Source organism: Chiroxiphia lanceolata, chromosome 1 (assembly GCF_009829145.1).
Source record: "Chiroxiphia lanceolata isolate bChiLan1 chromosome 1, bChiLan1.pri, whole genome shotgun sequence".
In the NCBI taxonomy this organism is placed as follows: domain Eukaryota; kingdom Metazoa; phylum Chordata; class Aves; order Passeriformes; family Pipridae; genus Chiroxiphia; species Chiroxiphia lanceolata.
This window is the reverse complement of record NC_045637.1, coordinates 129,682,748-129,697,316: the sequence shown is the minus strand read 5'-3', so window position 1 is coordinate 129,697,316 and position 14,569 is coordinate 129,682,748. Positions and strand designations below refer to the sequence as shown.

Here is a 14,569-nt window from a genome sequence, read left to right as displayed (position 1 = left end):
CAGCACCACTAACCCCTTCTGTCCCATCAGCTCGTGGAGGAGTGTGCTTCCTCCGACACCCAAGATAAGTACTGGCTCTGAACAGGCTTAGATTGGCAAGAGTATCTGTTTCATTGTTGGCACGTTAATAGAAGGTTTAGCGTTGGTTTATCTGTCCTACTAGATGAAACCTTGGGTTGTGTAAGGAATTACTAGTACGCAGGTTATGTTCAAATCAAATCCAGTCCTTCCTTTGGGAAGGAGATGGAGTGTCTTTTCCCTGGCTAAATGCTTACCTGTTACATACTCCAGGCTAGAAAACACAGTACCCGCTGCCATCCCACCACCCAAACTGTCCTTCTGTCAAACAGCAACAACCTGTTCTCTGTAACAGCCATGATCTGTGACATTCAACTCTAGCATAGGTCAGATGTTGAGCAGCACAACTCCCCTAAAAATCATGGAATAATTTAGGATTAATCCAATCTCCATACAACTAGATCCGTTTAACTCTTACGATCTGCTGAACACCACATTAGTGTTTAAAGCTTTCGGTGCTCTTCCTTCCCTAATAACAGTATAAGCTTTGGATTTTTCTGTGTGTTTAGTGTGGTGGGTTGAAAGGAAGAAAACAGGACTGAGATCAGAAATTAATTTCTATGTTTGTGCCTCTGACATGACTTGTTAAGCACTTTTGAACAAATTACTAAATATTTCTGTATGTTTACATTTCTGTATTTCTGATATACTTACTCCTAGAGATCAAAGAATCATAGAATGGTTTGGGTTGGAAGGCATCTTAAATATCATCTAGTTCCAGCCCCCCTGCTGTGGGCAGGACCTCCTTTCACTAGATCAGGTTGCTCAGAGCTTGTTATTGGTCAGGAATGTCATTATAGGTGCCTGATGTGAGAGCTATGACTTTGTTTAGCATTTTATTGCTATAAATAGTAAAACAAGTTGGATTTGATTTCCAGAGGCAGAGTAAACAGTCTTTTCTGTGTTTTTAAAATGGTAAAAGTTTTAGGATAAACACATAATATGGTCCTATTGACAGGTCAGTATCAAAGCTTACAACTCTATTGGGTCCAGCATCTGATCAGCTGCAATTTTCTGTAAATTGTGTTGACTTCTTCTGTATGGCAGGGTTTCTTTATTTCATTGTTGGTTTTTGGTTCAGGGGTTGCTGTTGGCTTTTTTTGAAGTTTCAACTGTGTTTTTCTGTAAAGAACATACTTGGCAATGCATTGCCATATAATGGACAGCCAGTTGTGCAATTCTATTTCAGATTGGAAAGCAACATCATTAATATTTTGAAATAACTGAGATAGCAGTGTTTTTATCATGAAAGTCGTGCCTTTGTTGGACAACTTCTGAAAAGGCACGGGGGGAACAAAAGATGGAGCTTCATCAGTTATGAAAGGAATTATATGAAGTAATTTCCCCTAAACCAGACTGAACATAATGACAAAAAGTCCACCAGCCATATGGGTTTCATAAATGCAGAGTAACATTAGGTGGAGATACCTCAGTAATCAGTCCAAAAGATCTATTGTTGGTTTAGCCTTAATTCAGGCCAACCTGAGCCAAAGAATTATATCAACGTGTATTGGGAACTGCTATTTTAGATCTACCTGAACTCTGAATGTGCTTTTATTTATTTTTTGTTTGTTTTGTTTCCCTTTATTAATAGGTCATTGTGGTTCTAAGTACAAAGCCGTAGTTGCCTGATTTGTGGTGTCTAAATGTCTGTTCTTCTGTTCTCTTCAGAGATCGCAGTTGACTGTACCAAGTGCAGAGGTGGGAAATCAAAGGAGTCAAAATTTGGAAAGCAGCCCTTTCATGTCAGACCTGCTGAGCGACGTACCCTTTGCCCTAGCACCACACGTGTTAGCAGTGCAGGGCACCCAGAGTGACGTTCCTGACCGATTGCTCACCTACGACATCAATGATAATTTATCAAGATTTTGGTATGACTTTACCCTTGAAAATTCAGTGCTTTGTGATCCATAATGTTTTCTTTATTTTCTCTGCCTCTGTCAAGGAATAAGTCTTAAAGGGAAGATCAAGACTTATTTGGATCGACTTAATATTTTGGGGGCCTGCCACTGGTGTGTCAAATGGATTGTTATTCACAACTGTGATATATTTTTTAGCTTTAAATGATCTGTAACTTAATATGTTAAATATTCTATTTATCCCCAAAGAAATCAAGCGACTGTTTCAGCCTGAGTAGGAGATTGGCTATTGGTATCTACTTCCAATAGGTAGGCTGCAGACACAAACATTTCATAACTTTAGGAGGAAGGCTAGCACTGTTTTGTTACTTCAGTCAGTTACCAAACACATAGATCCTGTTACATGTGTTGAGATCAGCTCTGATTTTGTACAGATAGAAACTAATATTAACGCTAAAGCAATGCTGCTTTGCAGTACTGGACAGACAACTTTTCTGTGAAACCAAATTTTAAAGCTCAGAGTTAATTATGAGTCCTTAAATAATCTTGAAGACTTAATAGGATTAAACTTAAAAATTAGTTAAAATTGGTTAAACTTACCAATTTTAAAATGAAAATCAGTTGCTTCCTTCCCTTTTCCAGTAGATGGTATTTTGTCCATCTCATTTTGTGCCTGCCTGGAGAAGTCCTCCCCGCCTGCCTGTTGGCTGCTGTTTGTTCTCATTACCACATGTGTTCCTGATTTATATACAGATCAGCTTTTCCATTTTAACCTCTTTGCCCCCTGAAGAAGGAAATCTCAGGACACGTACTTTTAATGGTCACACCCTTCTTTTTTTAATTTGTGTGCCAGAGATACAGATGGCAATGTTTAACAACAGGAAAACATTACATTGTTTCTTATCCAACTAAATTAAACTGCTAAGTACCTAAACATGCGTTCTCACAGACCACTGTGTCCCTGCTCGCAAGCTTTGAGCATGTTTTTCCTGACTAACACCAGAGTTGCTGTTTCACGAGCAACAGCTCTGTGATGTAACGTCACAGTTTGTGATGAAGAATGATCTGTGGCGCACAAAAGACTACACTGGTTTTCTCTCTTGGGGTGCAATATTTATATTGTGCCAAATGTTAGTGGATATTTTCTTATATTTTCTATGCTTTGTGGTAGCTTAAAGTACATATATTTTCAGACTTGCATCCTCTTACAGTATTTGAGATAAGTACTGTAAATGATGAAGAAATTACATTGTGAATATATCTTAGGTTGTTAAATATTCATGGTTTAGATTTTTTTTAATGTATGTATTTAATATTTTTGACAGCTATGTTCTTAAATGTTTTGAAGATATTGTTTCCGGGAGTGTATCTGTGCTGCACTACAATAAAAAGATGCTAAAAAATAGTGAGTTATTTTTTATGTGCGAGAGTTACCATGTGGTTTCATCTGTATTGTTTACTACAGCCATGACCATTCAGCTTTCATGGGAACTTGAACTTGAAAATTCTTGAAAATCTTTTCAGTGTCATTTAAAAATTGGGGTCCTTCTAATAAATTATGTCACACTTTCATCTGACGGATTGTTATTCAGAACTGTCTTGTGTGCTCAATTTTCTAGTTAATGCATACCTGAAGCACTAATTTTAATTATTATTTTATATCTAATAGTTAAAAAATGGCTCATTCTGCAAATAGCATGTTTCCATTCAAGTTATCTATTTTGAATCTGAAATGTTTATGCAGCACAGCTGGTCTAGAAGCAGAATTGTAAAGCACTGTTGAAGACCAAACAAACTCACAATACTTGTTCTTTCTTTGCTAGCTGACTTGGCATGTAATTTTTTGTTTGCCTAAAGTTAGATGATTTATCTAAATAATTACAACTTGTCAGATTTGAGCTCTGTTACACTCACAAGTACCCCTTCAAAAGGAAAAGAGAGACAAAGGAGAGTAGTAGAAGGTTGTATTCAGCAGGAGGAGAAATGTGGGCAGTAGATTAAAACTTGGCCTTCACCCTTCATCATCTTCCATAAAGGGTAAGAGTAGCAAGGGCACCAGTAATGGCCAAGGGTACTGGGAATGTGTCTTCTGACTGCTCTTTAGCAAGAGCTGAGGCTCAAACACCTCCCTTGCCTGAGATCATCCCTAAAAGTCAATTGAAGTCTTATTGCATCCAGACAGTGAAGGTGAATTTCTTCCCACTGGGACAAGAAAAAGAATACATTTAAACTGTTATAAATTAGTAAGATTTGTGGCTACTACTATTTGTTCACTAATAACGTGAAGATGGCACAAAATCTTCAAAACATTAAAGATTTCAAAGAGTCTCAGTTCACAAAAGATGTTAATTGCTTGTGTAGGATATGTTTGACATCATACTCTGATTATTGCATAGCATATGTGTGAATATTTATCTCTCACTACCAACAAATACTGGATGGTTCTTTGTATTGTTATTCAAACCGTTGACTACTGATGAAGGAATATAGTTAATTTTAAAAAATAATTAAAAACTATTAATAAAATCTATATCAAAACAGTAAACCACCTTGGCTCTCCTTTCTGTATGTCCTGTATATAATAATCAGAACATGAATAGAACTCTTTGCTTTGTGTTATGCATATATATGTAAATTTTTTTGACAGAACAGAAAGAAATTTAATAGCTAATGTCATTAACATCAGAATTACAACAGACTGCCAACTCTAGGACTAATAATGAAAAATTGAGGTGTGTTCCTGTGCCTCCTTTGTTAAATATTTAGAGTTACTTTAGTTCATGGGAGAATTTGAGCTTCATTTGCCATTCTCTACATTTTCCTTGCAAAAGATGTACTCTGTGTTGTGTGATAGTTTTCTTATTGAACTTTTTAATAAGTCAAATCTAAAAAGACTCTTATTATTTTCTCTGGAAAAGTTGTAAATACAGGCTCTGGAAAAGTGTAATTTGAAATGTAGAAAAAGGGGAGTGAAGCTCACATGTTCAAAGGTAAATCAAAGAATAATTGCATCCAGAACAGCCTGACAGAAGGCTTAGTGGGAGCTGGTCCCTACAGAGAACTCCCCAGTGACAAATGCAGCAATGGAACCAGACAATGCCATGTCTGGCAGGTCAGGCAGTGATTACAGATCCAGTTTCTGCTCTTTTCTCTAAAGTATGATCCAAACCCTGATATGACAGTCAGCAAATATACACTTGCGCGGTCACAGAGGAGAGGCTTTGACCTAAAGCAACTAAAGGAAAAAGGCAAAGAGCACATTCACCACAGCAATTACAGTATCTCAAAATAACACACAGGTTTTTGCATTTTTAGCTGGAGAACCTGTTATGTTCACAAAAGCACTATAGCAGCCTCTTGGGCAAGATGAGCAAGTTGTTCTGAACAATAGCATAAAACTTGAGCTTGAGAAACTGTCCTCATCCCCACAACCACCCTTTTTTATGACACAGTAATTCATCTTGCTTTGTGTTTTCTCTGCTCAGCCTAGTGAGTATGGAGAGGAACCAGAAATGCAACTCCTAGAGGTAAGTAACTGCAACTCTTCTGCGGATGACAGGGCAATTCCAGATTAACCAGATTCATTTTTGAAGACAGAGACTTTCCGTACAGCAAGAAAGAGGCAGAGTATCCTCCTAAAATTCCAAAGGTACACTCCCGTTTGGTGCTGTAGAAGACAAAGGTTTAGTAGCCAAGTTCATTCAGGCCACCTGCTATGCTGCAACTCTTCATCAGCATTAAGCTTGGCATTCTGTAACAAGCTTGCAAACTTAGAAAGCAAGTATGTTAGGCCTGATTTCTTCCCATCAATATGGCAAATTCCTTAAACTAAGCAAAATTGTTGATCTGCCTGTATGCTCCACTGAGACCATGTTCTTTCTCTACCAGAGATAGATATTTATGTTCTTTGAGTCTCCTAGAGAACTACCTCTTTCTTTTCAGCATCCTTCTTCTGAGAGATGAATTCCCACAGACAGTTTCTTACCTCTCCTGTCGGAATCACAGCTATCCAGAAGAAGAAGTGTAAGTATTCATGCTTATTGGAAGGAGAGAAAAATCGCTCCCTTGTTCCTGTTATGCTGACAGTCAGTTAACTTGGAAGCATTACTGCCCATAGAAAGAAACTGAGATTTCTGTCAATTCATAATTTCAGTAATTTCAGATACCAAGAGTGTAAGAAGTAAACTTGATCTTCTAGGCATGGCATCTTGCTGTCTGTTTAGTTCTGGAGCACACAATTTAGATTCTACGTACAGGCACATGAAGTTTTTCTTGACACTACCTGATGCTAGTGAGTAAGACTGGTCTAATTCTCCAGCATGTGCTGCCGGGCTGGCTGAATGATCTAAAAAGGAGTAAGATCCAAAGCACTACTTTGACCTCTGTGTGGAGAATTTTTTTCCTCCATGTATAAATATTTTTAAGCATTAACAGCTCCTAAAAAACAAACGCTTTAAACTTTGTTTTCTGAAGCATATTAATGGAGAGTTTTTCTACATTTTGGGGGATTGCAATAGACCTTGACTAATCCTGGACGTAAATCAGTATTATGCCCCTTAGTCTTTTTTGTGTACATGTAGTAGACAGCACAGTGGTCCCTAATGCTTGAAGCCTCTGTTCATTAATAAAAGTAATGGGAGAGTAATGATAGATCACATACTCTTTTCAACATTTCAGAGAAAATACTTCTTTTTAGTCTGCAGCTTTCCACGTAATAGCCTTTCTAAACAGTGTTGTACTCCAAAAACCAGTCAGTGAATATTTCATTAAAGTTTATTTTCTGACACAGTATCAGAGTAGCTTGAAGAGCTTTGCTGTATCACAGCTCAGTGTTTTGTCAAATGCATCCCTTCTGCAGAAGCAAAAGTCTGAGCCAGCTGCATGGTTCATAAAATAAACCAGAAGTTGTAAAGCTTTCAGCAGGTTATGATGAGATATTGAAGAAGCCTTTTTTTAATTCTGTAGCAAAAGAGAGTATCTAGTGATGGAAGTGGAAGTTATGGTGACCCCAGAACGATGCAGCAGCTGTAGAGCAGAGACAAGAGAGGGCTTAGTTCTGTCAGCCAATTCAATTCACTTTTCCTTGCTGCAAAGATAAAATAAACTCTTGAGATCAAAGATCTAATTTACAAGGCTGTCCTCTCGTCAGTTGACACATGTACTTCAATAACAGAGCATGAAAGAAACTGCTCACAAGCAAACAAAAAAAAAGATGAGCCTTGATTATATACATCCTTCATCCAGCTCTTTGTGGCTATCAGCATTATGGTTAGAGTAGCCACGTGCATCCGAATGTTCATGTAACTGTTCTGGGAGGTCAGCTTTGGGCATCCATCTAAATCTCACTGAAGAAGAAGCAAATGGACTCAGAAAACAAAGACTCAGGTGAAATAGCCCATCACAGTGAGAAGGGAATTACTTATTTAAAGCAACTGATACTTGTTAGAACTTCAATCTGACCTGTGTGTCAGCCTTTTTATGAAGCATTCTGCTATTAATCTATTTTCCTTAAGAAATGAAGTAACGCATGATGTTTTGAGAACTGTAGTGTAATTTCCTTTCTCAGCTGTTTTTAGAAACTACTGGTGCATCTGCTTGGCTTATTCTGCTCTTAAAGATATTTTTAGATTACTGCAACTCCAATTTTGTCTATGTTATGTTTAAATAGGGATTGTGTCAAAGACTTAATATTTGTCTTACCAATTGATTCAAAGTATCATCTTGTTATTATTTGACTTTTATGTCTTCTATAGTTTGGCTAGTTCTCCTTCAGTTGTTTCTCAAATAAAAAACATTTACACTTCTCCCTCTACTTGATAGGGTGGAATAGAATGTGAATTAAATTTTTCCCAGAAAGGACTGTCAAATTTTATCTCAAGTAGCATTACAGTACTTCCAGATATTACATATCAGTCATAGTATAATTATGGCTAAAATTGGACACAAAGAGTTAATGTTCTCTATTTTTTTAAGTAGTTCAACTCATGTTGTAATTTAACTTGTATTTTGGGGGTAGACAAAGTAAGAAGTTGTCCCATTGGCAACTGATATTTAATTAATAGAGGGGTTCAAAATTACTTCTTTTTTATATATACTTCCTTTTTACCACATGTAGTTTGCAATATATGCATCCACACAGTGATCAAGTTAAAGTAACTGCTCCAAAGCTAGAAGTTGCCATCAGGTTTTTAAATTGCATCAATTAAGAGGCTGTTGATTGAGAAATGGAAATGTAGTGTTTTGCTGTAGATCTCTCAAATGCTTTAAGGTAGAAATCAGTATTAAGATTCATCAGTATTTTCATCTTAAATCTTCAAGATTCAATTCATCTTGAATCTTAATGCCATAAATTAAATTGAAGGCAAATTTTAAATCTTAGGACAGCTCTAAAAAATAGAGTGAGCAAATGAACAAAGATGGTTGATGTAGTTTTGTTTACTTAGAGGCCAGCTAGATAAGTTATTGCATATTACAGTTAATCCCGTAAGAAATTTTGTGTAGCAGACTGTTGTTCTAGCTATTGATTTGTACAAATCTGAGAGAAATTCTAAGAAAAAGCCATTTTCTGTGATACCATGTTTGTCCAAAACTGTTCACCTTCATATTTACGACTTCTGATTCTTCAAACTAGCCCTCTTCACTGCCACCTCCAATGGCTGCCTCTTCTTCAGATGAAAGCTGTGTCCTATTTTAGAAACATCAGTTCATTGCCTCCTGGGAGATACTCTGCTCCATCCAACTGGGAGGACAGATGGTTTCTGGCATGGGGCATATCCTGGTAGACGAGCATCTCCAGGGTGGTAGCTTTTAAAAAAAAAAAAGGATGTTGTAAATAAATACCCTGTGGGTAAAAACAATGCAGACTTGACTGACTTCCACTCCTATCTCCTACATGACCAGCCACATGATGACAAATACCTGACACAGCTCCTCTAAGCATGCACGGTGGTGCTGAAGTCCTGCTCTGTCTTCTTGGGAAAAAACTTGCCTTTTTTTAATCTGAGCAAATTCATCTTCTGGTGATCTGCCAGTATTAGGAGGTTGCCTGTGCCATTTCACCCTGCTAAACCAAAAGGGGAGATTTCAGACATGATGCTAAAGGTTACTTCCTAGAAGAAGAAGTCATCCCAAGACTGATTTGTTCACCACAGACATCAAAAAGAAATCAGATAAGACTTGCTCTGCAAGGATCTCTTGTAGCAATGGAAGTCTCTGGCTCTTTATAAGAATACATGCACAGTGTCTCTTTTTGGTATTAGATTGGTTTATATAGTCTTGTCTTCATGGCATAGAGCAGGGAAAGTGTTCCCACTGTGTCCTTGGCAACAGCAATTTAGCTGTACAAAGATTATTTTCTCCAATATAAAAATAATTGTTAGGAAGAATAAAAGCCACCCTTCTTAAACAGTTGAGCTAATTCAAGCAAAGGATAAAATCTTACTTGGAAATTTGCAAATAGGTTATTTTGTTTTTAGATAAATTGCAATTAAGTGAACAGGGCTTTTCTGGCACCTACTGCCTCATCTTGCTTCAAAGAGTTATTTTGGCTCATACACAAACTAATATTCTGCTTCCCCGAAGAAACAAACTATGAAGATAACACTGAAAAAGTTATCCTGTGAAATACCATCCATTTCTGATATATCACTGTAGTCTGGAGATCATGACCCAGTAATTTGTCAGTCTCCAAGAGAACAGTCCACTCTCTTATAGAACTTACTCCGAATCTGGTATCAGAACAGGTGATCTGTGCAAAACTCTCTCAGCAAACCAGATCAGTGTTGGCATTGCCAGAGCAATAGAAAATGCCCACAGTGAGATTTAATGTAGAGCACTGGTGACATTGAAATGTTTATGCTTTTGGAAATGTCCTATGCTTTTCATCAGGAAAAAGAAAAAAGGTGGCAGTTTGGCACTCTGCTCTTATTTTTAAAAATACTGAGGGTCTACTTTGCAATAGCTGAGAGAAATGTTTTTGAGAGCACAGTAATTCAGCAAACACTTGGCTTGCCCTGTTTACCTTTTCCCCTTATATATATCTATTGATCTTAAACTCCTCTGACCTAGAGAAAGCCTCTTCCACAGTGTTTATTACATTATGAAGGTGATGAAATTTGAGGTAAACAGAGAAGAGGGATGATTCTTATCTGAGGATTTCCTACCTTGGGCCTTTTGTCCCAGATACATCCAATCTGGCCTCATAGGTGCCTTTCCTAAGTGCCTGATGGTATGGTGGCTCAGGCCAGAAAGTCTGAGTGGGGAATTTCTCAGACACAAATCTCTCTTCTCTGTTTCCTCCATGCTGATATGCTTAATTACAATCCCAGTCATCTTAGTTTCCATCTGCTGGGAGGAGAGAAGGGAAAGAGGAGCTCTTTGTCCAATATTAAGATGAGAATAACCCTCTGGTTTGTCCTCTCTTTCTTTGGCTGTCTATGCAGGGAGCCAGCTGCTGCCAGAGACAGCTCCAGCAACATGTCTGGAACAGGCCAAAGTTATCTATCTCAGCTTTTCTGTCCTTCTTCTCTCCCGATGAATTCAGTCTGCAGAGATCAGACCTGTCATTAGCAGTGGAAAGCTGTATTACAAATGGGAATTCATTTATTTTTCAATAAGTATTTTGATTTGTTAAAAGTGTTTTAAGACCTGATGATGTGGTCTGGGGAAGATTCAGTGGGCTGTTTCTTCGCTCCAAATATAATGAAAGAGCTGGTCTGTTGCCAACCATGGAGGAGGGAGGAGGAGGAAATTAGAATATGCAGCATTTAAGGAAAAAGTCAGATAAAAATAAAACTTAATTCTGTCAATACAGTTTTACTCATGAATTGAACTGCAGTTCACAGAAGAGAGATGTAGAGGAAGTTAATTTATAATGACCACATATCCTTGAATGGATTGAGGTGGAATTCAGAATATAGTGCTCAGTTGTAGGCCAGCAACCAGAGCCTTTCAATCTGCTGCTTTCTCCAAATGTGTAAGAAAATAGACTTCTGAGTTCATATAACTGCTCAGTTGCCAGTTGGTGCCTACATCTTGTCCTCAGCACAGAGATATTTTATGCACAGACAAGAAAAGAGTTGTGAAAGGAAAAAGAGATGTTTGCATGAACTTGTATTTCAGCAAAGTTATATTTTACACCACCACAACTAAGAACAGGATTTGTCCTAAAGATTATACTGAAATTGATGTGAAAGGTACATAGACAGGGAATGTGGATGCATATTATATATGTGTGTATATATGTAGATATAGATAGATACATAAGGTGATTATTCACAAAGAGTGAATTCTACATTGAGTGAGATTGGTCTTCAGCAGAAGAATTTTCTCATGTACTTTAATTCAAATGTCAGATGCTTCATATGACTCTACTGCTGAAAATCTCTGTCATTTTGCCATATCTGCTGTTAATAATACAGCTACCAGACAGTCCACATGAATTAAAAAAAGAGTGGGTTGGTTTTGGTTTTGTTTTTTAATGCCATGTAAAAAAAATAGTACTTGAACTTTTCCCAATTGTAATTTGTGTGAAGGGAGGAAGAGGCTATATACACAAACAAAGCTGCAGTTTCCAGACCTGAATCTTTGCTGGTTTCAGGTGAAGCATGTGCCTTTAAGAACTGCTCTTTATCCTCATAATTTCTTATTATAGGAAATTGCAGTTGGCAGCAATCAGGTTAAGTATTTAAATATTTTATATTTAATTGAGGGGATTAAATTCACATTTCCAATTTAAAATGTTTTCCCATCTTAACTACAAAACCTGATTGTATGTTTTAAAGCTTTCTTAAAATGTCAGTACTGACTTAGTGTGAAAACATATTACTATCTTTTTCTTGTCATTTAAGAGAGGCACTGGTGGTACCAAATTTTTTATTATTTTGATCACTGTCTTTTCTTCACTCCCCTTCTCTATCCCTCTGCCTGTGACTGACTTCAAGTGTCGAATGAGGAGAAAATTGTCATAATGAAATTGCTGGCAAAATCTAGTCAAAAACAGTGATCTCTCTTAGTAGGGGATCACATCCAGGTCTTTTTTTGTAGTCTACATTTTCCTACTTTTTTTTTTAGTCTAAATTACTTAGATATTTCCAAGAACAAGGCTCAGGCAAAAGGAATTGTGCTGACCTCTTCTTTGAAGTGGGATTTAAAAAAGGACAGGGAGAAAGTCTATTAAAATGTGGCTGCCTTCCATGCTTCTTAAAAATGTGCTGTTTATGTGTGCAATGCCTGCCAAAGAGTCCGTCTGCATCTTGTGTGTTCCAGTCAACAGTGCATGCCCTGCAATTGTATCTCATCTCCATTTTTGGGCAACTCCGTCTCACCTTTTCTCTGCTCTTAGCAAATATCTGAGAATTATGCTGGTACAATCATCTGTACCTTTTTCACAATGGTTTCAGCTCTCAGACTGCTGGGGCAGCTGAACCCCTGTGCTGTTGATAGCCAAGGTGGGGCTGCAGATCAAGCCGACATAATGAATTTTGGGGCAAGAGCTGGATTCACGTTGTCCTAAGGTTCTTTTTTAAATCTAGACAATTAAATCCATTTCATTCTAATCTAAAAGAGGATTAAGATCACAATGCTAAGCATCGCATGGGAGTTCTGCTGCTTTGGAGGGGAATAGTCTACACCTGGAGTACTTCCAGAAGCTCAGCAAAGTGGCTGTTCCTAAAAGGTAGCCAATGTAGGAGCTGTGCTTTGTAGGCCAGCATGTTTCACCAGCTGCCTGCTTTGCTGCCACAGGAGCCTGCAGCCCCTCACTGGGTTCACCTGCTGATCCTGGAGACAGAGTGATCACTGATCTCAGTGGAAGCAAGGAGATCAACTGGGAGACAGGAGCTTTTTTTTATTATGAAGGCAAAACTTTGCTCCCATGACTGGTTGTTGCTCGCATTTCCAAGCTCCTGCCAGATCTGAACTCTGCTTCTCATGGACACGGACTCCTACCTCACAGTTGCTAGAAATTATACATCTAATTCAGGGGTCAGAAAGACTTACTTCCTGCCTCCAATACACACTCAAATTGTATCCTGAGTGCACATCAAGATAAGGTCAAGGCATCTGCTGTTTTTTACCCCATTTCGCCTTCAATTGAAAAGAATTTGGGCAGGTAGAGGAGGAGCTGTGCTGCATTTCAGCAAATCCCCCCCTGGACCATCAGAGGTCCATGCCTTCAGGACACAGCTTTCTGTATCCCAGAGCATCTCTTCCCAAAGTTCACATTCAGCAGAAGTTTGATGGCTATCAATGAAAGATCTTCTTACTCAGGCTTAAATCCTTGCCCTCCTCCTCTGTTTGAAGCAAAAGAGTACGTATTCTACCTTTAGAGGCTGGTTATAATGGTTTTAAGAAAAAAAAACACCCTGAGAAAGATCATTCGAGTACAGTCTGTTCATCATCAAATACCATTGAAAAACAATGTTTCCAGGTGTTGGCTCAGAGTGAAGGATGAAATAAGCCTGATGGCATGGGCAAACAAGTTCTACACGCTTGGGTTCACCACAGCAACACTGCAGTTCCCTCCACGCCTCAGGCAGAGCAGTGCAATCCCTGCATGTGATGGAAGTACCTCTCCTTGGCCGGAGGTCCTTGGGCAAACATTCACATCCCACTAGGACCAATGCCTTTAGGCACTTTGATATCCAATAGAGCCAACTTAAAATCAATCTGCTGCTTACTAAGGGAGCATGTAAGCTGTCTCAGGGTGGACATAGTGTAATGGCAGTTTCTTAACATGGTGAGCAAGCATGCAGAGGGAGCAGCAAGCAATGGAATAGCTGGGTTTGAAATTCACATAGGATGGTTCCATCTTTGGAGGATGGGAGGTTTTCAGAAAATCCTGAGCCCTATCCACCCTCTTAAATGGACATCAGTTTAAGATGACACTCAGGGTCATATAGCACTATGCTTTGTTCATACGTAAGAGTAGTAACGCTTCTAATTAGCCATGTCCACACTACAGCAAGTAATGCTGCCAAGTGAAGTGGATCTGTAGAGTGAAAAAAAGCAAGGCTGAAGGCTTAACACTTGCTCTTACATGCATTTCTGCTTAAGACTGCTGTTGCTCTAACCCTACAGGCTGAATGTCCCTTGAATTCCACAGCACGTATTCTGGTTTAGTTTCCTTCAATGGGAAACCAGTTTGCATGCTCTGAGATGGCTTTGTGATTCAGATGGAAACACGGTACGCTGGAATTTTCTAGAGACAGAGTCCTGAGTTGAAATGCTAACATGTACCCCTTGTGTCTAAATAGGACTTCACCGCAAGAGCACAGCAAGCACAGACTCGAGGTGAGGAGATGCTGAATATTCTTGTGAAATCATAAACCAGGGATTTGTTATAGCAATTACATAATAATTATATAATTGCTACAAAAGTGGGATTTGTCATAAAATCAGTTATCCTCTTAGCTTCTTGATGCAGATCAGATAACAATACTTCTATTCAAGAATTATCTAGTTTCCTACATTCATTTGCTCTCTGGGTATACTGAAACACTAAAATAAATTATTCTGAAATTGCTCTTATTTCTCCAGACTTTGCCTTTTATACGTGTAAATGTTGTGGAGAGAGATGTTGCATTTTTGGAAGATTTTTTAAAATTACTATTCCAAATTGAAAGAAAACAAAC

At 38.3% G+C, this 14,569-nt stretch overlaps 1 protein-coding gene across 4 annotated transcripts in view; it reads left to right on the top strand.

Annotated features, from left to right (window-relative positions):
* Nucleotides 1-3,868, top strand: part of UMAD1 (UBAP1-MVB12-associated (UMA) domain containing 1) — a 78,439-nt gene extending 74,571 nt beyond the window's left edge. For all 4 annotated transcript variants that reach the window (XM_032703396.1, XM_032703403.1, XM_032703412.1 and 1 more), the window contains one exon: nucleotides 1,750-3,868. In XM_032703396.1, coding sequence (XP_032559287.1) covers nucleotides 1,750-1,992 — 243 coding nt within the window. In that variant the 3' untranslated portion in view covers nucleotides 1,993-3,868. The remainder of the gene's footprint in view (nucleotides 1-1,749) is intronic.
* Nucleotides 3,869-14,569: the final 10,701 nt, after the last annotated feature.